The 22,962-nt window shown below is 49.7% G+C and overlaps 1 protein-coding gene across 3 annotated transcripts; it reads left to right on the plus strand.

Moving 5' to 3' along the window:
- Window positions 1–47: 47 nt before the first annotated feature.
- PURG (purine rich element binding protein G) lies at window positions 48–21,674 on the plus strand. Of its 3 annotated transcripts, none has more exons than XM_066549358.1 (3): window positions 48–90; window positions 1,064–1,916; window positions 14,343–21,674. In XM_066549358.1, the coding sequence occupies exons 2-3, from the start codon at window positions 1,077–1,079 to the stop codon at window positions 14,580–14,582; spliced, it is 1,080 nt and encodes a 359-aa protein (XP_066405455.1). In that variant the 5' UTR covers window positions 48–90; window positions 1,064–1,076; the 3' UTR covers window positions 14,583–21,674. The 3 variants fall into 3 exon arrangements, with proteins under 3 accessions (XP_066405455.1, XP_066405457.1, XP_066405456.1); XM_066549360.1 differs by lacking the exon at window positions 14,343–21,674 and adding an exon at window positions 4,082–7,726; XM_066549359.1 differs by lacking the exon at window positions 14,343–21,674 and having other exon boundaries at window positions 1,064–3,923.
- The last annotated feature ends 1,288 nt before the right edge of the window (window positions 21,675–22,962 follow it).

Genomic DNA, 22,962 nt, shown 5'->3' on the forward strand with positions numbered 1-22,962 from the left:
GGGGGGGGGGGGGGGGGCGGCGGGGCCGCCGGCTGCGGGCGGTGGCGGCGGCGGCGGCTGAAGGGCAGCGGCGGCGATGGGCGCTGCGGGGTGAGTGACCGGGCGGGGGGAGCGCGGCAGCGGGGGGCGCGGAGGGACCGCGGGGCTGTGGGGGGCAGTGATGGGGCCGGAGATGCTGTGCCGGGGGGCGCTGGGGGGGCCCCGCTGGGGCACTGGGGGCGCTCGGGGGCGGCGCTGGCAGCGCTGGGGGCACTTTTGGGGCGCTGGGGGCAGTACTGGGAGCGCCAGGGGGCAGTACCGGGAGCGCCGGGGGGCACTTTTGGGGCGCTGGGGGGCAAGGGGTGAAGTTGTGGGAGCGCTGGGGCAGGAGGTGCAGTGATGGGGAGCACTGGGGGGCAGTAGTGGGGCGCTGGGGGCCAGGGGCACACTACCGGTGCAGTGCTGGGGGCACTGGAGGGCTCTGAGGGCACCAAGGGCCGGTACCGGGGCCGTGAGGGGCCAGAGAGGCACTGGGGCACTACCGGGGGGAAGGAACTGGAGGCTGGGGGGCACTGGGGCAGGAGATGCAGTGGCGGGGGGGCTCCGTGGGTAGCGGGGGACAGGAGAGCAGTACTGGGGGAAACCCCAGTGCACCCCCCGTGCCCTGGGAGGAAGAGCAGAGAGGGTGATGGAGGGGGAAAGCAGCGGCTCGGGGATAGACCCTGCAGAGGGGAGCCGCAGCCCGGGGAGAGAGGTGAGTGCTCCCCGAAACAGGGCACCATAACCCACCCCCGTGGGGCAGCTGGGGGGTCTGTGGTACCACAGGGGCAGGACAGGGGGGCTGCAGGGCAGGGAGTGCTGTCGGGGAGCGCCGCTGGAATCGAGGCTCCCTTGTCCGGCAGCCGGAGCACGGGAGGGGAAGAGCGCCCGGGCTCCTCGGGCTGCGATGCTGCGTGCCAGTGGCAGCGGAGAGGGATGCAGGAGCCTTTGTAGGGAGAGCGGCGCCGAGCGGAGCCGCCGCCGAGGAGCTGAGCAGGCCCCTGGTGCTGATGTTGTTATCTGTGTCTCTGTTGTGTATTTCCAGCTGATTGGTAAAGATGGAAAGAGGGAGAGGAGGAGGAGGAGGAGGAGGAGGAAGGAACCTGGGAGGCTCTGGCCTGCACAGGAACATTTATTCCCAGTCCCAGCAGCAGTACCACTACCCGGCCTCCTCCCAGGGGAGCTGCATGGAGATCCAGGAGCTGGCCTCCAAGAGGGTGGACATCCAAAAGAAGCGGTTTTATCTGGATGTGAAACAGAGCTCCCGTGGCCGCTTCCTGAAGATCGCCGAGGTCTGGATAGGAAGGGGCAGGCAGGACAACATCAGGAAGAGCAAGCTGACCCTCTCCCTGTCGGTGGCCGCTGAACTGAAGGACTGCCTGGGGGACTTCATCGAGCACTACGCCCACCTGGGCCTGAAGGGCAGCCATGGGCACCGGCACGAGCACAGCAACGACAAGGAGCAGCATCCCCGGAGGCAGCCGCAGCACCCGCCGCCCTCGCCTCCGGCCTCCGTGGGCTCTGAAGAGCCTCCTCACAGCGTCCTCAAAACGGAGTACATCGAGAGGGACAACAGGAAGTACTACCTGGACCTGAAGGAGAACCAGCGTGGGCGCTTCCTGCGGATTAGGCAGACCATGAGCAGGGGACCTGGCATGATGGGCTACTTCGGCCACGGCTTGGGACAGGAGCAGACGATCGTCCTGCCAGCGCAAGGCATGATCGAGTTCAGGGATGCTTTGGTGCAGCTGATTGAAGAGTATGGCGAGGGGGACATAGAGGATCGCCGTGGGGGAGGTGAGGAGCCCCCGGAGCTGCCCGAGGGCACTTCCTTCCGAGTGGACAACAAACGCTTCTACTTCGACGTGGGATCCAACAGGTACGGCATCTTCCTGAAGGTAAGTGAGGTGAGGCCGCCCTACCGTAACACCATCACAGTTCCCTACAAAGCGTGGACACGGTTCGGGGAAAATTTTATCAAGTACGAAGAAGAGATGAGGAGAATTTACAACAGCCATAAAGAGAAAAGAATGGATGCCAGAGGGGACAGTGGTGAAGAGCAAGAGGGTCTGGAATAGAGTGCATTGGACGATTAACCAAACAAAGCAAGCAGAAATTGGTGAGAGGGACTGACCTATAGTAATTCCAAGTTGCCCCAGTTTTTTGTAAAGTCCTTTTCTGGTAGTTCTTGCTAACTCCAGTACATAATGTTATAGGAGTCTGGTTATCATGTTAAACTATGCCCAAAACATCTCCGTGTGTCTTAGAAAAGGACCAACCTCCTGAGTCCGTATGAGTCAGCTGCTTCAAGTGTTGGAGACTGTGGAAGTACGAGTATCAGCACAAACAAAATCCGGCACCCTGACCTTTAAATAGTCTAGAAAAGGCTTGTGTTGCACTTAAACATGATACAAAAGTACCCCTGCCCTGAACCTTACCATGAAATGTATCAGTTTCTGCTTATCACCAGTTTTTCAGGACTGGCTTCGGCCCGTGCCCGGTCCGAAGGCCGAGCAGCACTGTCATAGAGCATTTATGGCAAAAATCAGCTCCACGTGAATCTCTGGTCTGTGTGTGAGGAGGGAGAGAGGTTTAAAAGTTGACATCTCCTGGTTGTTGAGTTGGAAACGATAGTCTGTTTATGGGTAAAGTCCTGATAACCCATCAGACCTCAGTCACGTGCCGGTGAAGGGCGGAAGAGCTGTCGTTCCTCCCGTAGTTTTGTGCTGACCAGATCACCTGAGTACCCCAGGGCAGCGGAGTGCTCAGCCTCCTGAATTAATGGCAGTGAATGATAACCCACTCCTCATCTCCGTGTTCTGCCCCTTAGAGGCTGGTGATTTTTTTTGTTTTTTTTAAATGCATTTTGTCCGAAATTTCAGAAGGTATTTTTGTATTAGGCGTGGAACGGGTGTTGGGAGGTGGAAGGAATGCCGTGGCCAAGGCTCCCAGCTCCTTTCCCAGATTGACATGGTTTGGGATGTGACCTGGGCGAGGAAAGCCTTCGGGTGTTTTCCTCCTCCTGCCATTGGAAGACCTTTGGGGTGTTGGGTGCACCACTGGATTCGTGTAGAAAGGCATCTCTGTCACGCTCGCCCGTGGTGCATTTTGGAAGCTGTGGTGGATGCCCCGTTGGGTTTTCTGTTGTGCTGGTTGTGGGTGGTATTGGGGAGACAACATCCGTGCCCTGCCATCACCACCTTCCCCCTCCAGCTCGGAGCTGGAGCTGTCCTTGAGCCGCTCCAGTCCCGATCTCGCCTGCCCGCCCCAAGGTTTTGCTGTCATCCTGGAGTCTTTGTGATGTAATTTTAAATCTTGTGATATTAACTCTCTGCCTGGAGGGAGAATGTGTGCAATTACCTGGTTGGGAGGTTGCTGAAAGGTTCTGTGTTTCTTAAAACATGAATATTTATAGCATAAGGGGCTTGTCCAACCTTTGGGCAACCAGCTCCTTCCCCCTGAACCAGCGGGAGTTTGACTGAGCTCCAGGTACTTGTAGTAGCGCGTTGCTCACCTTTGAGATTGTTTTAAGCAGGCATTACCATGTCTGATCAGATATTTGTAATCACTCAAATTGTTTCATTACAGAGTGGCCTAGTGTGCATGTGGACCAGCTGTTTTTCCATGCAGCCATGACCTGTTTTATTTTTTAACCTTTTGAGAAATATCTTTATCTCCAACCAGACTGTTCACCACTCTGAGTCTGGAGCCACCTGCACACTGCATGGCCACGCTCAATCCGAATGCTGTTGCCTGTTAATGTCATAATGAGAAAGGTTGGGGAGACAGGGTTGGGAACCAAGAGGATAATCTGGATTTTAGTTTGGGTACTAAAACTAGTCAATCTGTTTTAACTTTAAAAAAAGAAAAAAAAAAAAAGAAAAAAAATAACAGCTTGCACCAAAGTCACCAAAGAACCTTTAGGAAAATGTTACAGTTGTGACAAGAAGTAAGAAAGTTAATTTCACTGTTTTAGGTGATTCCCCCTTTAAAACCACATATAGCAGTTACAGCAACCAAGCCTTTGGCTTAGTGTCAAAAACTCCCATCCCTTTCTCCATAGGTTGCTCTTTCAGGTCCCTTTTCAAACCTGGAAGAGGTTTCTCGCTCCATCACTCGAACAGCCAGTGGACCGTGATGAATCAGCGGGCGTTGTGCGGGGTCCTGGTTCATCGGTGCTCTCACGGCTTTCGTCCCAATGGTTTTAACAGGTCAATTAAAAAAATAACCCACCAAACCCCACATTAAAAGAACTCCACATCCTGTTATGATGTGAAACCAGAATTTAGTGAATTGAGTTGATGCGTACATTAGCGCATCGCTGACTGCTGCTGCCCGTCACAGTGCCTGAGGTAAAAAAATTCACTTCTAGTCCAACAAACCAGAGCTATGAATGTACGAACTTTTTATGCTCTCCTTCCCGTTTCTGTGTGTGCTCGGCATCTCCCATCTCTGCCCGCCTTTGCCTCAAGGGATTGTAAAAGCTCCTGGGTTGGAATTAGCGTGAGTGGCTGCATGTGTTGGAAGTGCTCATGCCTTCCCCATGTTCCTGTAGCGTTGGTGAGGAAATTACTCGTGATTGGAAAGGGATGTTTTCTTCACCATTTTAAAAGATGCAACAAAGGATGCAAAATTGTTTTCCTTATTGCTGCCCATTTTTTAAAAAATCCCTTTATCTTTTGTTAGTGAATTGGCCTTCCAATGCCATTAGTTTGTTGTAAATGTCACCCAGGAATCCAGCGACGGCCAACCTTGGTTCTGGCATGCAGGTATCCCATAGGATCCGCTCATGCATTTACTCCCCTGGCACAGGATGCACCTTAGTATCCAAACCTGGCTCGGGATCTTCACGTTCATTGCTGATCACTCGTGGGTAGAGCAGCGGCTCTGGGTTTCCATTGCCACGGGAAGCACCAGTGTTGGGTTGGGGGAAGACAGCTCTCCAGGCGATAGGAAGTGGATGTTGGGCTGGAGGGCAGTAGGGATGCACTTGGAGTGTAGCAATGCAAGACTTGAACGGTGAGATTTGGAAACGGGTTCCTTTGTATTTTTGGCAGTGCGTCCTCAGCTTCCCAGAGCAGTGACCATGTGGGCTGCTGGCACCCAGGAGGGCCCAGCGAGAAGCTCCGGAATGCTGAATCCCTGATGTGTTTTAAGTGTTCGTTCCTGACGCCCTGAAACTGCCATGTCCCTTAAACTTGAGAAAACACAAGCTTATTTGCACTAGAAAGAACGGCCAAAAACAATCCTTAGGAGGACAGGGTGAAGAGCACCGGTCTGAACCTCTTTTTCTCATGAGAGAATTTCCTATTCAAGCCCTCACCTCTGTTTCAAAATTGTATGGTCCCGGCAGAAAGTCTGTCAGTTGAATTATTAAATCCTAATGCACTTTATATTGTGTAAATAATGCTAGGAGCACATTTCTGCTCCCGCTCCGGTAAGGGGATGCTTTGGTAACGTAGTCTAATGCCGAGAGAAGCCGTCTCCTGCATGCACACGTTAGAGACCTGTTGATCCTGCTCGGTCCAGCTCCACTCGTATGTTAGAGGAGGACAGGCGCTGTATTGAGGATCCTCTCAAACCACCAAGAGTGGGATGATGATTTGGTTTTTTACATTGCAATGTTGCAGAGCTGCTGAGCGCCCTCAGCTCCGCCGTTGCAGCGGCTCCTCGCCCCTTCTGCAAACTGGGCCGCCCTTGTTGCTGTTGAGGCTTAATGCCGAGCTTTGCTCTTGTAGTCTTGACAAAACCAAGTCCAGCAGCTGCCCCGTACCTGGCTTTCCCCGCTGCTGGCACCAAAGGCGAGGTGGTCCCTGCAAAGCTTATCCCAGATGGAAGGGGCTGGGGGGCTTCCCCTGCCTTGCAGCTGGGGGGACGTTGTGTTGGGTCCGGCCCACGGAGTCGGCTTTCCTGGTAAAGTACAGAGCTATGGAAGGGTTGGGAAGCATTTTGCACTGGTGTGGAGAGGGCAGAACCCTCCCTCATGGGCTCTCTGCATGCAGCCTGGATGGACGGTGGACTTTACCCAGCGAGAAGCTGCAGTGGTTATTGGTATCTACTCGTCGTCGTGTTTCTTATCTGTATCCGATATATACCGATTCATATCCACATATAGGCATTACTATATTTATGTGAGTATATTGTAGCCTGTAGTAGCTCGTAGCGAAATAACCTTATTTATCTGAAGTGCAGTCTGAGGAGGGGACGTCTGCTCCCGCCACCGGTCTGGATAAACGTGTTATTCCACCCAGGGCTGGGCGTGAGCTCCTGGCCGCAGCCCTCGGAAGAATCCTGTAGGTTTTCAGCGGGGCTGCGAGGGGAGGCGTTGTTAAAAGAAGGCAAAGCTCTTCTTTGGAGGCGTCATTGAGGAGAGGTGAGAGCTGTAAAGAGGCAGCTGCCGGCCACGTCATGTCTGCGTGCCATTTTACAACCCCTGGCTCTGCAAATCTGTACTGCCATGTTCATAAAATCCCAAGCAGAAGTATTATAATCACGTCCTTTGTACAAAAAAGAACCCCCGAGCAATTACCAAAATCAATGTCAGCACTTTTGTTTTTCAGCTACAGATGTCCTAGTCTGATAATTGCATCATTTTTTTTCCCCTATGGCCTATTGAAGTGACCTAAACTCCCAGGGAAGTGAGCTGCTGGTGATTAGGAAGCCTTCTGCTTGTGTGACTTGCAGTCCTGTTTTCCAATTCTAGTAATTTTTATAGTAGAAAGGAGTTTATTATTGTGTATTTTCACTGGGCAGATTTTGCACCAGGTCAAAAATTATAAGCCTTTTCAGTTTCATGGCATTCCCACTTTTGCTGTACATACGCTAGATATATGCGATTTATTAAAGAATTCCTGAAGAAAATTAGATCTTCTGTTTAAGTTTCTATGCTGCTTACTCCAAAATTAAGTTGCCCTTTATTTTTAATGATTTAACATGATGTGATGTCTAAAATTCACCTTTCCCTTCCTTTGCTTTCATGTAAAGGTTGTGTTTGAAATTAAGAGTTTATTCAAGAAGGAATGGAATTAAAGGCTGCACCATAAGCTACACCCAAGCAAGGCTGTCATGGCCACAGGAAAAGAGCCCCAGCTAGGGGAGAAGGTGCTTCTGGATTTGGGGGATTTGGAAAAAGCTAAAGCCAGATCTTTTGCTGTTCTGTTCCTCCAAAACCTGTGGAAGCCTTTATGGGCTGACATCAATTTTTCTTCCTAATATTTTGTCAGCCTGTGTTCAGTTCCCCACCTGCACCTCAATAAAGGCAACAGTATATATAAAGTATCGAGGTGAAGTAAAATATCAAGAACTCCTGATAGATGACATGGATTAAAAATTGGTTTTCCAGAAATGTCAGAGCGTAAATTGAGGTTTTATAAGGCGGATGTCGTTTTGGCATTTCTGTGATGGATGTAATTGGATCGCTCCCTCCCCGTGCGGAGGGAGGCATCACGCGGAACCCGGACCTGCAGCCTTGGGGCTCTCTCGTGTGCACCAACTTCTGGAAAGGTGCAGGTGCCTGCTGGCTTTCTCACATGTGGGGAATGTGGTGGTGTTCCTACCAACCTGGCCTCCATGGGCCTGGCTGCCCCTCCCCCCAGTAAAACCATCATTAACGACTTGCTAATTCATCTTCTTAATTGCTAGGCTGCACAGAAACGCTTGGAGTGGCACATGGAAATTGCTAGCTCTGCACAGAGCTGAAACTTAAAAAGGCATATTCTGTCTTTTTGGGGGTTTTACAGCCATCCAACACACCAGTATTGAACTGGGAGGGGTAACAGCTCCTGCCCTAGAGGTGTTGGTTGGACACACAGACAATCGGATGGATTTCTTACCACAGTGGGGGAAATCCGTCCGGCAAGCGGGAGTTTGCGTCTGCTCTTGGTCCTGATCGTTTGCCACGCAGAGATTAATTGGAGGCAAAGATGGCCCTTGGTGACGGCTGCTGGCAGCCGGAGAGAGCCGAGGCTTTGTGCCCAGCCCCACTGGCACAACATCTGTGAATTCATGTGTGGGCACAAATGAACGCAGAGGCGAGGGAGAGAGGAGTATTAGAGATGGATATGCACGGGCATATTGCAAATACTCATTTCCCCCCTATTCCAATAGGTCCTTCCCTTGGAGACATTAAACAGACTATCTGTCTGTTCTGTTTCCCGTGCTGGAGATGATCAGCGTGCAATAGGAGCGAGATGGGTTTCACAAGCAATATCAACATACTCTACTACTAACCTTAAATCTTTACACTGCAATAGAATCTGCATTTCAAAACAGCAGAGAGTATGTGGGATAAAAGACACGGGTTAACCCCAGGCTCTTACAAGTATTCCCATCTGGTCCTTGTTGGGAGCACATGTTGTTGGCACAATGCAGAGGGAGAGGGGGAGTAAGAGCAGAGATAAGCGCTTCCCACCGAGGCAGAGGAACGAAAAGGCAGGAGGGGGCGGAGGGAAGCGAGGACAGGATGCGTGCTCCGGGGAATCATAGAGCACAGTGATGGTTGTATCCCTAGTGGGAGGAATAGGCAGCACCTTCAGCACTGGAGTCCCACAGAGCTGGGGAAGGAGACACAGAGCCTGGACCTTAATGCTGTACTCTCCGGGGACCAGGGTGGTTCTCTTGGGCTGATCCCTTCCTCTTTGGGATCAGTAACACGCTCTGCAAGTGTCTAACCTTGCCAACAAACCCACCGGGGCCAAGCGTGTCCGATGGGTGGAGTTACTGCTTTTACAGCTCACTGTTGGAGGCCCACGTGGCTGGGCTCTTGCTGGGCTTGCCCACGAACACAGGCAGAAGCTCAGAGGAGCACTCACTTGTTGGTGGCCTGTAAGGTTTGCTGATGCCATCCCAACTTATGTGTGCTTTTCACCAGAGCCTTGCTCCACATCGGCTTCCTCCCGCTCCAGGAATGAGTGATGGAGTGTTGTGTGTATCCATGCGGCAGCTGCCCTTTTCCATTGCCAAGGAAAGGGGTTGGTGAAGGCTGGAGGGGATCAGAGGGGAAAGAAAGTGGCTTTCAAGAAGCAATCTCATGCCTTTGCAAAGGGGTTTGTGTGGTTTCTAACAAGACTCTGCGGATGATCACCATTTGTACCACCTTTGCTTTCCTGGGCCTGCCACTCTAAGGGCTGAGGTGCAGCAGGGGTCGGTGTCAACAGCTGTTGAAAGCTGTGCTTTGAACCAGTGAAGTGCTGGAGTAATTGTCTGGACTCTGGGAAAGCTGTCAGTGTGTGGAGCTGGGCCTCCTGATAATGGAGATGGGATTGCTTTGGTTTTATCCTGCCTGTGCCTGTGTTCTCCACCACTGAAAGGGGGTGGATGACACTTCCCTACCTCAAAGGAGTGCGAGAGTTCTTGTGATGGTCTGATGCTGATCAATACTGATGGTATCCGGAAGCAAGACAGGGAGAAATTTGGAAGGTTTGGAACCTACCTGACTCTAAACTTGAATTTGCCAAGTGCAAGGGTGCCTCTAATGTGCATTACAGGGCCGGGTACAGAGCAAAAAGCATCCATATTTTTCCCAAGTTGAACAACCTGGAAAAAACCTGTTCTTTCAAATCTCCCATGCTGGATACTCCCTCCCTAAGCTATTTCACCTGCTGTCCAGTCCACGTGTCCCTTGCTTCCATCTATTTCTATTGCTCTTTGCCTTACAGGCCATACTCTCCAGAGGAGTTATAAAAACAGTTTGGTTTCTTCCCTGCTGCAGCTCTTACACATAATTAAAGGCTGTTGTCAGGTCTCTTCTGCATCCTTTCCGAAGGAAAAACCTTCCACATGGGGTAATTTTTAGCCCTGGTCATGTTCTTGTTGCTTTCTGATGAGTCTGTTCAAACGCAAATGTAGGGAAAGCACAATAAATGACAATATAAGCTCCCTGTGCCAGCATGTTTGGAAATACAGGTTTTCCCTTATGTTCCTAAACCTCCCAGGGTTGTGTGTCAAGAGTCACAGAAATACTGGCATGAACTTTCCCTTAGTAACATTTTTAGTGCAAGGAGATCTGAGTGTAGGTCCAAGGAGAGAGAAGCTCCTGCTGTCCCACAGTGTCACCACTGCACATGAATGTATGATGTATATTCATCCCAGCAGCTTCCAGAAGGGCACATGTGTCAGGCAGCTATTTCTTCCCTCCTCTTCCTAGGGAAAAGGCTGGGTGTGCCAATGCAGCCCTGGTATTTTGAACATAAATCAATTATCCCTGCTGTTCCATGTCCAAGGGGGATCTGGAGCACGTTGTGTGCTGGCATCAGCAGCCCCGCCGGCTTTGAGCACAAGAGCAAAGCTCAGGGCTCCCAGGGAGTGAGCCCAGCCTGGCCTTGGCAGTCCTCCCACTGCTTCCCTTGGCAACTGGTGCTGAGCAGGAGCTGCTTTTTCTCTGCATGTTCCCCCTGGACCTGTGGCTGTTTTGCAAATTGTCGCTTTTGCTTTGGGCACGGAGGAGGCTGCTGTGCTGCTGCCTGGTTGGGAGGTACCTGATGGAAAAGGAGAGTCTCTCTCTCTCCCCCAGAAAGCTGGCAGGGGGAATCTAAGGCCAGAGACCTTAGGCTCTGAGCGGGAGGTGATGGAGCACTGCTCTGGAGTAAATGCAGCTCAGTGTGCAGTCAGCAGGTAGATGGTTTTTCTGTTTGGGTTGTCTTCACCACACTGCTTGTTCTTTCCTCCTAGATGTTGGAACACTCCTGAGATCTCTATAGGGCTGCCTAGAACAGGAATCTGTGAGGGGACTGAACGGCCTCCAAGGACAGTCTCTCTCCCGAGCCTCCAATAAACATGGCAAAGTGTTTGAAAAGTGGAGCATTGTACTGGTGGCACTTTGAAGAGTTTTCCCAGGTAGATGTCCCAGCAAGGGTGAGCAGAGGCTACTGACAGCCAAGAACAGAGGGCAAGGGTTTGATCGAGTTCTTGGCAGTAGCATTTATCCTAGATTCAACAACTCAGTTTATGTGCCCATCCCTGTAGTAAGTGATGAAGTTTTTTAATTTAAGCCTTTTTAATAATCTCCCCCATCCTGGTAAAATTAGGGAAAGAGTTTTTTGGCTGAAATGTTTACCAGTAGGCTGAGAATAGGCACTGTTTCACAAGGTGAACCAAACTTCTGTGCCTCTTACCTCAGAGCATATCCTTTAAGCTGACATTATATTTCTTGCTCCATCTGGTTGCAAAACATCAAGGTCACTAAAGCAGCACAGGCAGAAACCCCTGTAGGTGTTTATATGGCTGAGTGCATAGGGACATTCTCCTCTCACTTTCCTGGCAGTGCCTGATCCTGCTAGTGTTGTCCCTTTTTCCTGCTGGATCACCAAGTTCATGTCTTGTGCATGACCTGGCTTGAGGGCCCTAAACCTCTTTTTTTCTTACAAGTTCAGCATCTTTTCCTTAAGCTTTCATTATGAATCCCTCTGGAAATGTTGTGCAAAGCCCGAATGTGCCTTGGTTCCCTCCCTCACTGTGCATTTGCTAGCTGCTGCAGCCAATGTAGAACAAAAAGATGTGGAGCTGGCTATATTTTTCCCAGACAGTCATTTTACTCCCTGTCTGTTTTGGTGTGTTTTGGCCTCAGCCATTCCAGGGATCCTGTTCCACAGATCTCATGTGCTTCTGCAGCTGTTGCATGGCTGGTGGGCTCTGGCAGACGTTACCTCTGGGCTGGGGCAGATTCTGGGGTGAAACTGCAGCAAAGCAGGAGTTATTTAACCCTGCAGCCAGCCATTCCTTCAGGGATGGCTCCCATGTGGAGAGGGCTCCGTGGAGCAGTTCCCTGGGGCAGATCTGGAGCTGTGCTGGTGGCAGACTCCGAGCAGCCGGCGCGCACCATCTCGCTTGTAGGCAGTGTCTGACAGCTTCCCCAGGGATGAGCTTTGCTGCATCTGCTGCAAGTGCTGCTCTGAGCTCAGGCTCTTCCTTCCCACCACGGCTCAGTGGCATGCCTGGATCCTTTGTTATGTGTAACCTCAATTTGGTTTCTTTGAGCAGTGCCAGGATTTCATTCTCCCCGGGACATTTAAATGGGGTGCAGAGTAATTAGAGTTGCTTTTCTCTGCATGTGTAATAGCAAATGCTTCCAAATCAGTTTGGGAATCGACCCAGGGGTTTGATGTGGGTTTGTAAATTCAGGCACGTGGGAGGAGCGTGCCCACAGCAAAGCATGAAGATGTGGAGATAAGAGCTGTGCCTCTGCCAAGCTCCTGTCTACTCTCTTACAGTCCTATACTGACTCCGGTTGCTGCAGTGGGAGCCACCAGGACCAGGGACCACCAGAGCCTGCCCATAGCACCTGGGTCAAAGTAGCAGCAGACACCTGAGCTAGGCAAGGGACCGCCACCCACAGGTACTGTGTGTCCCATTACAGTTCAGAGGGAAGGTGCCAACAGCTTTATCCTGGATACCACAGGAGCCCAGCTCTTTCATCCTTCCTCTTCTGCCTCTGGTGCATCCTCTCTGGAGAGCCCAGAGGCATGTCTGTCCTGGGATCAGCGTGTGCCAGCATGCAGTGTGCACGTAATCCTGCTGCATCCCGGCCCCCTCTCCAGAGCAGCGTTTACTGCTGATGTCAGCACAGTCATCCCTCAGCGCTGCCAGGGGTAACCCTTTGAGCTAACCACTGATAAGTTCCTTCTAGCTGTCTTATTTTACAAAAAGAAATAAAAAACGAGGAGGAACGTGCTGCAGTCGCCTGATGAACATTTTCATGGATGCTGCCAGCTTTTTACTGTGGGTTACCTTGGTGAAGGCATATTACAGAGACTTTTCTTTTAAAGAGAGCTTAAAACTGTCTGCTTGGCAGTGTGTGTTTTATGCTGATAGGTGTGAAACCCCAAGAAAACCCTCAATCCAGAGCAGGAAGCAGAGGTGGTGCCCATTTAAGTCCTGCCTGCAGCATCAAGCTGCACTTTAACCTGTTGCTTTTCGCACCTCTTTCCTGCTCTTAGGAGGCACCTTCTAAAGCTGGGATAACCTCCCTAAACCTCGCCCCTCAGGCTTTTCACAGAGGGAAGTTCACCCTCCTGCTCCCCTCTGCAGTCCTCGAGCTGTTGCAATAACCCTTGAGGTGCTCTCTCTCCTTGTTCAAAACCCACACCGGCCTCTTCCTCTCAGCGAGGCTGAAGATGCTGTGCAAAACAAGCAAGAGGGCACAATATGGGGATTTTTCACTTGCCTCAGCCTAAAAACCAGCCTCCTCCAGGCTCTCAGTCTTCCAAGAACTTCCCACCTTTCTAGCCAAGTGGTTTGTATGCTAGAAGAAAAATTGGTAGCTTTGTGCTAGCAATAACTGGAGTCCTCTTTCACTAGCGCAGGCATTTTCTCCTTTGAATTCTGTCTGAATGCAGAAACTATTGTGAAATGAGAGTGGTAATATCGGGAAAGGGGAAAGCAGAGTGCTCCTCTGGATAGGGTTTGATACAATTTGAAGCTGCTTGTGGAAGATTGGCTGGAAGGTAAACTGATTTCGGCTTAAAAAAGATGGTGCTGGTGAAGTGTGTTAGTGACTCTTCAACAGATGGTCCAAAATAGCTTTTTTACAGTCTCTGACCTCTAGGAAAGATAACTGCATTTTTGATCTTAGATTGAAGGGGCAATTTCTGCTGGAAGAAACTTGTGTTCTTTAGAAACCATCCCAGGCTGGCATTTACTGTCAAAAACGTTTCATGGGAGTGGACAGAAAACAAGCGAAAAATCACACATCTGAGTCAACCCCAGGAGAGCCTTGCAGGGCGCTGTGGCTGAGCTAGATCAGAATCAGATCAACCATCCAGAATTCAGGATAGGTCCCATTGTCATCCATCCTCCTGGTGGTCCATGGCCACCAGAATTTCCTGCAGGGGTGTGATTAGTCAGGAGCTCCTGGTTTTGCAGCATCCTGGACTGTAGAGCTGTTGTGGTCCCCAGGAAAAGCATTCCACTCTGACATTCCATGCTGTGCCCATATCAGGTGCTGCTTGCTGAGGTGGGTATTGAGTTACAGAGGCGCCTTTCCAGAGCAGTGCTTGGTCACCAGCTGTTGTCCGGGACACCGTGCCTTTTGGTACAGCAGTAAAAAAATACACCTTTCTCTTGAATTTCAAGTCAGGGGCCTGTTTTCTGCCAAGCTACCCCCCACCATTTCAAATGTATTTTATTCTCCTTTTCTTTGCACTGGTCCCATTCCGCTCCGCTCAACAGCTGCTGCATTTAATCCCAGAAGCTGCAGTTGGTAGGGAGCAAAGTGATCTCCATATAACCTCTCTGTTACTCATAAGCGTGCATTATGAAGCTTAACCGATGGTAATAAAATGTTTTGCTTTCAACATGCTGTCCCTGTGGTCCAATGTTCCCGTCTTCAGGCTCCATCATTGCGGCAGGGCGACGTACCGAAGCTGTTTTGCTGCTCCCTGGGAACGTGCCTGGGAATACTGGATGCAGGCCTCATGGATACCCAGCTAGGAGGGATGGAGAAGGTGGAGCAGAGTCCTTTCCATGGGTGGTGGCACCAAGCAGCTTTTGGAGGAAGATTGTGTCTTGGCTGGGACCCAAGTGCAGGTTCCCATCTCCCTAAGATTGTCTGGCACTGCAATCTGCTGTGAGAGCCTCTTCAGGGAGCACGGGAACAGATTGCAGTCCTGCTGCTTGGTTGGGTTTTCTTCATCCCTTTCACAACCACTCTGCAGGTTCATGGCTTTATTTGGTTTCTTGTGTTTCCTGCATACTAAAAAAGGGCATTTTCATGCCATCCTGCACAATGGATGTTTTTGTCCAGGGGGGAAAAAGGATGTTTCTCATCCACATTTAAGTAACCATACAAAATGTGGAAAGTCTGCTTTAGGAATTTGGGTTTTGTTTACACACCATTGATGCTTCTATTAAAAGCATCTTTTCACATATAAATAATTTAGAGGTCATATGATTTTCCTGCTCTAAACCGAAAGCAGGGATTTCAAAGCAGGGATCTCCAAGCATCATTTCTGTGTCACGGTGGGTTGCATTAGCCCTACAGCTGCCCTTTGTTGAACAGGATGGGGTTTTTCCATATTTGAGGTTTATGGCATTGGGTTTCAAAGAGGAATTTTCCAGACAGAGCCCCCCAGAAGGTATCAGAATATATGGCTTTGTCAGGCAACAATAACAGCTTTTTTCCTGGAGATTGCCTTTTGTAAATAAGCTTCTTCTCCAGCAGCACGGCTACAGCTAGGAAAGATGGATGATTATTTCTTCCCAGAATGGGTCTTCCACTGCAGGATCTGGTTTTTATTGTGATAATTAGCATAGAATTAAAAATGGCCCCGCATCTTCAGTTTGCACTGTAGTGTCTCTGGTATCCAGCAGCCTGGGCTGGTGTTTTCCTTGGAAATAGGCTGTGTCTGGGAATCACTTGATTCACCACTGAAAACCAGTGCACAGATATCTGCAGCCTTCAGTGCAGCAAAAGCCTCCGCCTCCAAAAATAAATTATTGCTCCTAATAAACTTTCAAATCAGTTGTTTTTTCGAGACTGGGAAAGTTGCTGAGGATGTTTAGGTGAAAATCTAGAGCAGCGGCCGGAGCAGAGTTTTATAAATGCCTTTAAAATCTGGAGCTCAGGTTAAAGGTGAGGTCACGGGCAAGCAGACAGCTTTTTCTCCTAAAAAACCTGTAATAGCTTTTCTTTTTAAAAATTTAACAAGGTTGCCACTCCAGGTGGAGGCAGAATTATAAGGAGTGTCACACACAATGACAGTGTATCTGTAGGAGAAACTAAAGCAGCAGAAATGCAGCACCACGCGTAAACTTCCTGGTGAGAGCCATGCAGGAAATTACTGAGCAATTGGACACGGTGTCCTAGCATTAGATTTATTATCCACTTCCAAATCATCTGCCAAAAATCCTTTCCATCGGAAGACAGGAAAGAACGTGTTATAAAAAGACCTGGAAAAGGAGTCCTTTTGGCACGGGAGTTTTCAGGCTGGTAATTGTCCATGCCTTCAGTGTTTGGGTTTGGTCTCAACATTGAGGTCAACGCTACTTAAACCAAATGTGATCCCAGTGCCTACATATGGCACATGCTGAGATGTGCCAGTCTTGCAGGATCAGTCCTGGAATACAGTCCTGGAAGATGCTTCTTTGCCCAGTCTATTGCTCAGTGGTTGCTTTTAATCCCACAAGGCTCCAGCATCACTTAGGGAAGGCTGGCATGCTTTTCCCTTTCTCCCCCATGATGGACTTGTTCCTTGCTGGGTGGCAGGGTCATGGCCACATCCACATGCTTGTGTACATTCCCCTGGATATATCATTCCAGAACTTTCTTGTCTGGATGGTGGACTGAGATGATGGTGTTTCCCCACCGTGCACCTTGTTGCCCTCCTCACTGTGAGGCATTGCCCATATCACACTGCACTTCTCCAGCTCCCACATTTTTTCCTTTCTTTCCAGTTGTGTACATTGATATCCCCTGTATGCACAACCTTGCTCTTTGTGTGTTAAATCCAGCTCTTTCTGGCAGTAATGGAAATAAGTGACGTGAGTTGGTAGCTCTGTTTTCACTCCTGGGATATTAGTGTTCCCTGCTGCTGGAAAACCATCTCCCTAGTGCTAGATCTCGGAGGAGAAACATGTCTGCAGCTGTACCTGCAGCATCCCCAACAGATCCTGCCAGCTCCAGCAACTCAGTACTTTTGACTTGAAAAGAGCTTTCTCTGTAGAAAAGATCCACATCTACCTTGGATGCACCAGATGTTGCACAGCCAGATGTTGCCTTGTACAACACTTGGGAGAGTTGGTGGCAATGCATGCAGGGTCTGGGGAGCCACTTTGCTGTCCTGTGGTGATTTTTTGGGGTGCTTGCTGAAACACAGTGAGAACTAAAGGTTCTGCTTTGTGTGAAGAGGGATCAGGCTGGGTGATGGGGCAGTTGGTGGGAAGTGTGTGTTTACTGAGAGAAAAGGGAATGCCTGTCATCTGTTGGGATGAATCCTCCCTTCCCAGCCTCTCCCCAGGAGCGTGCTGATCCAAAGTCCTTCTCTGGAGCTTTGTTCCTCATGAAAACCAGTGTTTACCAGACCGCCTTCGTCGTCTTGTCCTTGCATTCATTGTCCTTTGGCAGGTAGGGTGGTTAAGAGAAACAAGCCAGCTTAATGCATGGTCAGGAAGCTGCAATTAACGAAGCAGACCACAAGTAAATAGGTAAATAGGCTAAGCTGTAAGATAGCGTGTAAGAGGAGGCAGTCTGCCTCTGCAAAGTGCATGATAAGCATCGGCCAAGCTTGTTGCAGACACTGGGCAAGGCTGCTTTCGCTAGACTTTGAGTATCCTAGTTGCAAAGGCTTGTCAGTGTTCCTAAAGGCTCTTGGTTTTGGAGTGGGCTCGTCCTTTGTTTTCTGTATGCCGTGACCGCTTGCTTCCCGAGCGGGTTCGTAGTGATGGAGTTCATGGAGCTGTTCTTTATAGTAGCCTAAAAGGTGTCAGTCGTTCGCTCGTGTGTGTTCACAAGCTGAGCCGTGGCGTGATTTGAAGCACTTTTGGTGTGGCATGTGCAGTTGCAGTGCTGTCTGTTTTTAATTTCCCCCCGGGGTAGCATCCCCGCCTTCCCCCGTGTTTCGGACACTGAACCAAACCGACGCTGGGACTAGCACTTTAAGTACTAGCAGTCACTTTGCTTTGGACTAAACTGAGCACTGCACTTTTGTACCTACTGTTAGCACTGAGTTTTCAACTCTCTTCTTTTCCCCAGCTATTTCCCCTCCTAGGCGAGGTATTAATTATGTAGGGGCCATCAGAAGAAAATTTTGAGGTGTGTTGGACCACTGTCCAATGCCTGATTTTCATTACATATCCATTAGCCACCTGAGAGTAGGGAATTTACCCATCCAAGCTTGTTTTACACGACAGCACCAACACCTACAGGCAGACGTGGTGGTTGTTGTAAACTTCCAGGTCACACGCAGACCCAAGGGCATGGCTTTTAAAAACACCAAAGATGCAGGAGAAGTCTCAAAAGGGATTGGGATGGTGCAAGATCATCTCCTTGGCACCTGGAACTGAGCAGAGCAGGAGCTCTTGTGTCTGGTGTGGGACCCCGGTGAGTCCATGGGACAGCCCAGCCCAAACCAGTCTGAGAGCCCAGTGCCAATAAAGGCTGTGTTCAAGCCACTGCAATAAAAGCCATCATTGTGCTTGCACTGGTAGTGCTGTTGGGATTGGTCGTGGGCTTCAACTGCAAAAGGCATTTTGAAGTAAAAAAGATTTACAGACCATTTGGAAGATGGAGCACAATAACCCTGGGGTTTGCTGTTGGATTTGGAAAGCGTTGTTAGGAGTTGATCAGCTCTCATGTTCAGAGGCAGTTCAGATGTGCAGTTCCTGTTAAATTCCTGTGGTATTTCCATATGGAAGGCCAGGGATCAGAGCTCCCTTGCCAGCAAGAAAGCAGCAGGGTAGAGTTAGTAGGAAACATAGTCAGAAATCTCTAGGATTTGGAATGGTGATCCCTGGGATGCTGAATAATACGGGTTTTGCTGCCCCAAACCACCCACTCCCAACCACCTGGTGGGGTTTTGCTCCTTTAAAAGCCCCTGTGGGTTTTCCACAGCAGCAAATGAATCATGGTGGGTATGAGAGCCCCATGTTCCCTTCATGCCAGGGTACCCACACTTGGGACTGCTGCTCATCATCCTTGATGAGCCCACAGTCAATCCAAACCCTTCTCTGGCAATCCTCCGTGATGGGAGTTTCTCCCTGGTGACAATTGATGGATAAACCCTGCCAGTACAGCGTGATCAGTGGGAATGCAGAGAAGGGAATTAGGGCTTCTCCTTCACTGCTGCTAGCAAGGGGCCAGCATGGAAATAACCTTCAGCAGCAAAAAGAGATGGGTGTGTTGGGTTTCCCTGTTGCAGCAGATGGAGGAGTTTTCCTAAACAGCTCCAGTTGTAGTGACTGGTTTTGTTGGCTTCTGTCTTCAGGGGCTTGGAAATTCATTGGAAACCCAAGGTAGTTAAAAACCCCAAATCTTGAGCAGCCCCAAGTATTATGCTCTTACATCCTTTGTCACAGATGTAAAAACAGAAATAAAATCAGTATTTTGGGTTGGGTTGGTTCTTTTTCTTCTTCACCCCCCCCCCATCCCAATCCAAATTATCCCTGCAAATTTAGCTTTAAAGAAATAGCACCAGGCGATGCTGCTGCTCTGTCTGAGCCCCCAGAATTATAGTGGCTGAGGGAACAGCCCTTTCAGAAAGTACCTTGGTGACTCAGAGCCCACATCCTGCTCACTGTCACCAGAATAAAGGCAAACCATTTGGAAAATCCCCCCCCCCCCCCCCCAGCAAGCCCACCAGTCTCACTGAGTCCTTGGAAATAAGTTTGGGAGAAAGGGGGATGTGGAACAGGTATTTTTGTCTTTTTTTCCCCCACAGGTGTAGTTTTTTTGTCCCTTGGAGATGGCATCTCATTCTTTAGGAAGCCAGAATTGTGTTTTCTCCTGCCCATCACATTTGAGGCCTGAATGCAAATCCTAGCACAGCACCCTTTGCTCTGGAAGGGTCTTTTAGGTGGAAAAAAAGGATTTTTAGTTGTTTGGGTTTTCAGATAGCTCATGGGAAGCACATTGTTACAGCACACAGGCGATGCTTTACCAACCTTTTCTGTTCCTCCAAGAGAGACTTTTTAATTTGCTTCTGTAGTTTAGAGTTTGTTTCCTTGAAAGTCTTTTTGGACCCATGAAAATGCCCTTGAAATGAGTCAAGTTTATCAAAACAAAATTGTGCACACACCCATGCACTGGCCCATGTGTTCGTGCTTGTCCCCCTGGGTGTGTATACACACAGAGAAATAGATTACTTCCCAAAACATTCCTTTTTTAAATTTTTTTTTGGTTGGTTTGGTTTTTTTTGGTTTTGTTTTTCCCCACCCCCCGGATATTAACCAAAAGGTGTTTTAAAGTCATGGCATGAAAACTCCTAAATGTAAATCTGAGTATCTTGTGATGCTAATTAACAGGTTTTCTCCTGAAACTTTATGTGATGCTTAATATTTTCCTTAGGAGGTTTTGTTTAATGTTAGATCATTGTTCTGGAGGATGTTGGTCCTACTGGCATTAAACTAATGGAAATAAAATGCATGTGTTACAAGTGTAGAAACGGTGAAGAATTAAGTGTGAACTTACTGTACGATACTGATTCTGTTTTCAAACAATCTGTTTTGCTGTTCAATAGTTGACATATGGAAATGCCAATGTACTGTAATTTAGCACTTTTCCAATGGACCCTGTTCTCACTACGCCTGAGGGAAGAAGCAGCTTTGGCTCGAGGCCGACTGAAGGCAGCCCCTGAACCCTTTTCTGCGTGTTTTGGCACCAGAAGTGGCCAGGTGGAGTGTGAATTTGAGGTTTTCTCATCACTTTGGTGGCTGGCACAGGGCAGAGTGGGATGGCTCTTCCATCCCCGTGGCCAAACCAGGACCATTGTGCAGCTTGGTCTGATGAAAAGGAGGGTGGAGTTAGATGATTTTTAAGGTCCCCTCCATTAAGGGATTCTGGGATTCCCTGATTTGGGAGGATGGGCTAGTGGCACTGTGCTCCACCAGCGCATCCCCCCGGGAGCCAGGCTGGGCTCGGGCTGTCTGAGCTGGGGTGGGAAAGTGGCCGAAGCAATCCACAGTCCCTGAAATCCAAGGGCAGAAGGGCCAGCTCAGCAGCCACCCCTCTGGAGCCCAAACCCTCCTTCCCTAGTGCTAACAGGGTGCAAAGTGTTATTTGTCATGTACTGTACTGAAAGGGTTAATTGATCAGTGACTGTATTGTACTGTATGAAAACTCATGAATTGCCTTGTATTGTTTCATGGACTGTTCCGTGTGTCCCCACTGCCCCGTTGTTCCCAAAGGACTTTGCATGTGCTCAGTTGGCTCCTCTAAACTCTCTGGTGCTAATTCCTCCCTATCCGATGGTGCTCCTGCGGACACCAACTGACCACATGCCCGTCCCCAGCTTGAAGTCCACCACGTCTTTCTTGTCTGTTTGTATCACACACACACACACACACATATGAGAAAAATCAAGGATAAACTTGAATTTGTTTCAAAGCCTCATTGACAATCTAATGTTTTCTATGTCTGCTTTTATTTTGGGATGGTTTTTCTAGAAAGCAGCTCGCCAGCACCTTCACCCTAGGGGGGGATTTTGGCCTGTTCACTCCTCTGGCATCTGAGGTGAGCTGCTCCCTCGCTGGCTTTTCAGGCTCAGCCACTGGAGCCAGTGGGGAAGAGGAGGTGCAGATGCCTTCAAAGATGCCCAACCCTAAAAAGCAGCTGGGATTCTCATGACTGCTCAGTCCAAACATAGGTGGGTGGGCACTGAGGGTCTTGGAGGGGATGAGCCTGCCCCTTGCTTTGTGTCAAAAATTGGCTTTTAAGGAGAACAGAGGTGGAAATTTAGAGTCCCAAAGGTGCCTCCATCTCCTCCCAGGATCATTCCCGAACCCATTTTCCAGGTGACACCCACCTCGGATGGCGTGAACAGGGCCACCCCCTCCAACCCCCCACCCTCATGCGAGCTGCTTTTTGGACAAAATGAAATCTGACTATATTTTATATCGATTTGAAAACAAAGTCTGATATTTACCCCTGTTCTCAACTGAATTTGCATATTGTTGTTTGCCACGATATTTGTTCTGTCTTCAAATAAATTTGCTTACTTGTGTAGTCTTAACTGTCTGCTCAGATTCTTACCATCGGATTTACCCCTGCTCCAAGGTGCCTGCACCACAGCTCTCCTTTGAGCGCTTCCCAGGGAGATGAGAAGGAAATTTTTCCGGGAGGGGGAATCATTTCAGGCTGTAAATAGTTTTGTCTCCCTTATCTCCCATTCATCTCCCCGGGGCTTTTCAATTTGATGCCCTTTCCCCCCGCAGTTTTGCATCATCGGCTCCTTCTATCCCGGTAAGTGCGTGGCAGAGGAGCGGCTGTGCCTCAGCCCGCTTCATCTGAGCGATAGAATTGTTGCTAACACATTTTTTCAGGGTGAGGCATTTCCGACGGCAGTGTTTTGCATTTGGGAACGGAGGGATTTACGGCTGCGAGCTGCTGGCACCGCCGGCTCTTCCTGCACATCGCATTAGCGAGACGCTGGCATCAGTCACCGGAGCCGGCGCGGCGGAAGGCAGTGCCCTCCGAAGGCTGCAAACCCGATTTGCACATGCGTTTCCAGGGAAGTAATCAAATCAGCCGGCAGGTTCGATACAGGGAATAGGCAAATGTTCCGGATTCGCCTGCGTTTGCAAACAGAACCTGTTGCAAGATTTGCAGGTTTTGAGGTTCCTCCCCCTCCCCAAAATAGCTGTTTGGGGATTAAAATTGTTCCAGGCTGCTGCAGGAGGACATTTTTTATTCCCTGAAAGATGCAGCTGTGTCCGGGAGGAACATTTCAGGAGGATCCTTGTGAGGGTTTGGCTACTCTCCTTTCTTTCAGAATCCATCCCTGTGCATACATCACAGCAACAGAGTCCATTTTCAGAGATTCATCCCCCCTTCTCCTGGCAGCTTTCCCCCTCTCTTTGCCTCTTTCCTCCTCTCTGATTTCTCCCTGGCTTTTGTTCCTAATTTACCAAGACGTGTTAATGTTCCCTGCTACTCCTCACAGTGCTGCCCATGGGGATAGATGCCACCACGGGAAGGACGTAGACAAATCCTGTGGGGAAACCCTGGAGAAAGAATCCAGGCTTCCACAGAGGCTGCTGCCAGGTAGGTTTGCCTCCCATGCACTGCAAAAATGCTGTGTCTGCACCCCAAAATGTGTTTTAGGGATCTGTATCCTTGTGCCCCTGGGTGGTCCAGTGCTCCCCTCCACCCTCACAGGGGGGTCAGGTGCCCTTGGAGCAGCTCCCGCTGGGTTTGTGCACCCTCATCTGCTGGCAGAAGGAAGAACTTTACTGATTTATTTAATTTATTCACTGTGGGGTGGGTTTTTATCCTCTCTAAAACACAGGAGTCCAGCACCC

Source organism: Molothrus aeneus, chromosome 4 (assembly GCF_037042795.1).
Source record: "Molothrus aeneus isolate 106 chromosome 4, BPBGC_Maene_1.0, whole genome shotgun sequence".
Taxonomy (NCBI): domain Eukaryota; kingdom Metazoa; phylum Chordata; class Aves; order Passeriformes; family Icteridae; genus Molothrus; species Molothrus aeneus.

Bases quoted from the DNA above. Each gene is read 5' to 3' on its own strand.
- PURG (XM_066549358.1), top strand. From the start codon at position 1,077: ATGGAAAGAGGGAGAGGAGGAGGAGGAGGAGGAGGAGGAAGGAACCTG. The intron at 1,917-14,342 runs GTAAGTGAGGTG...TCCCGTCTTCAG, and splicing joins GGTACGGCATCTTCCTGAAG to GCTCCATCATTGCGGCAGGG.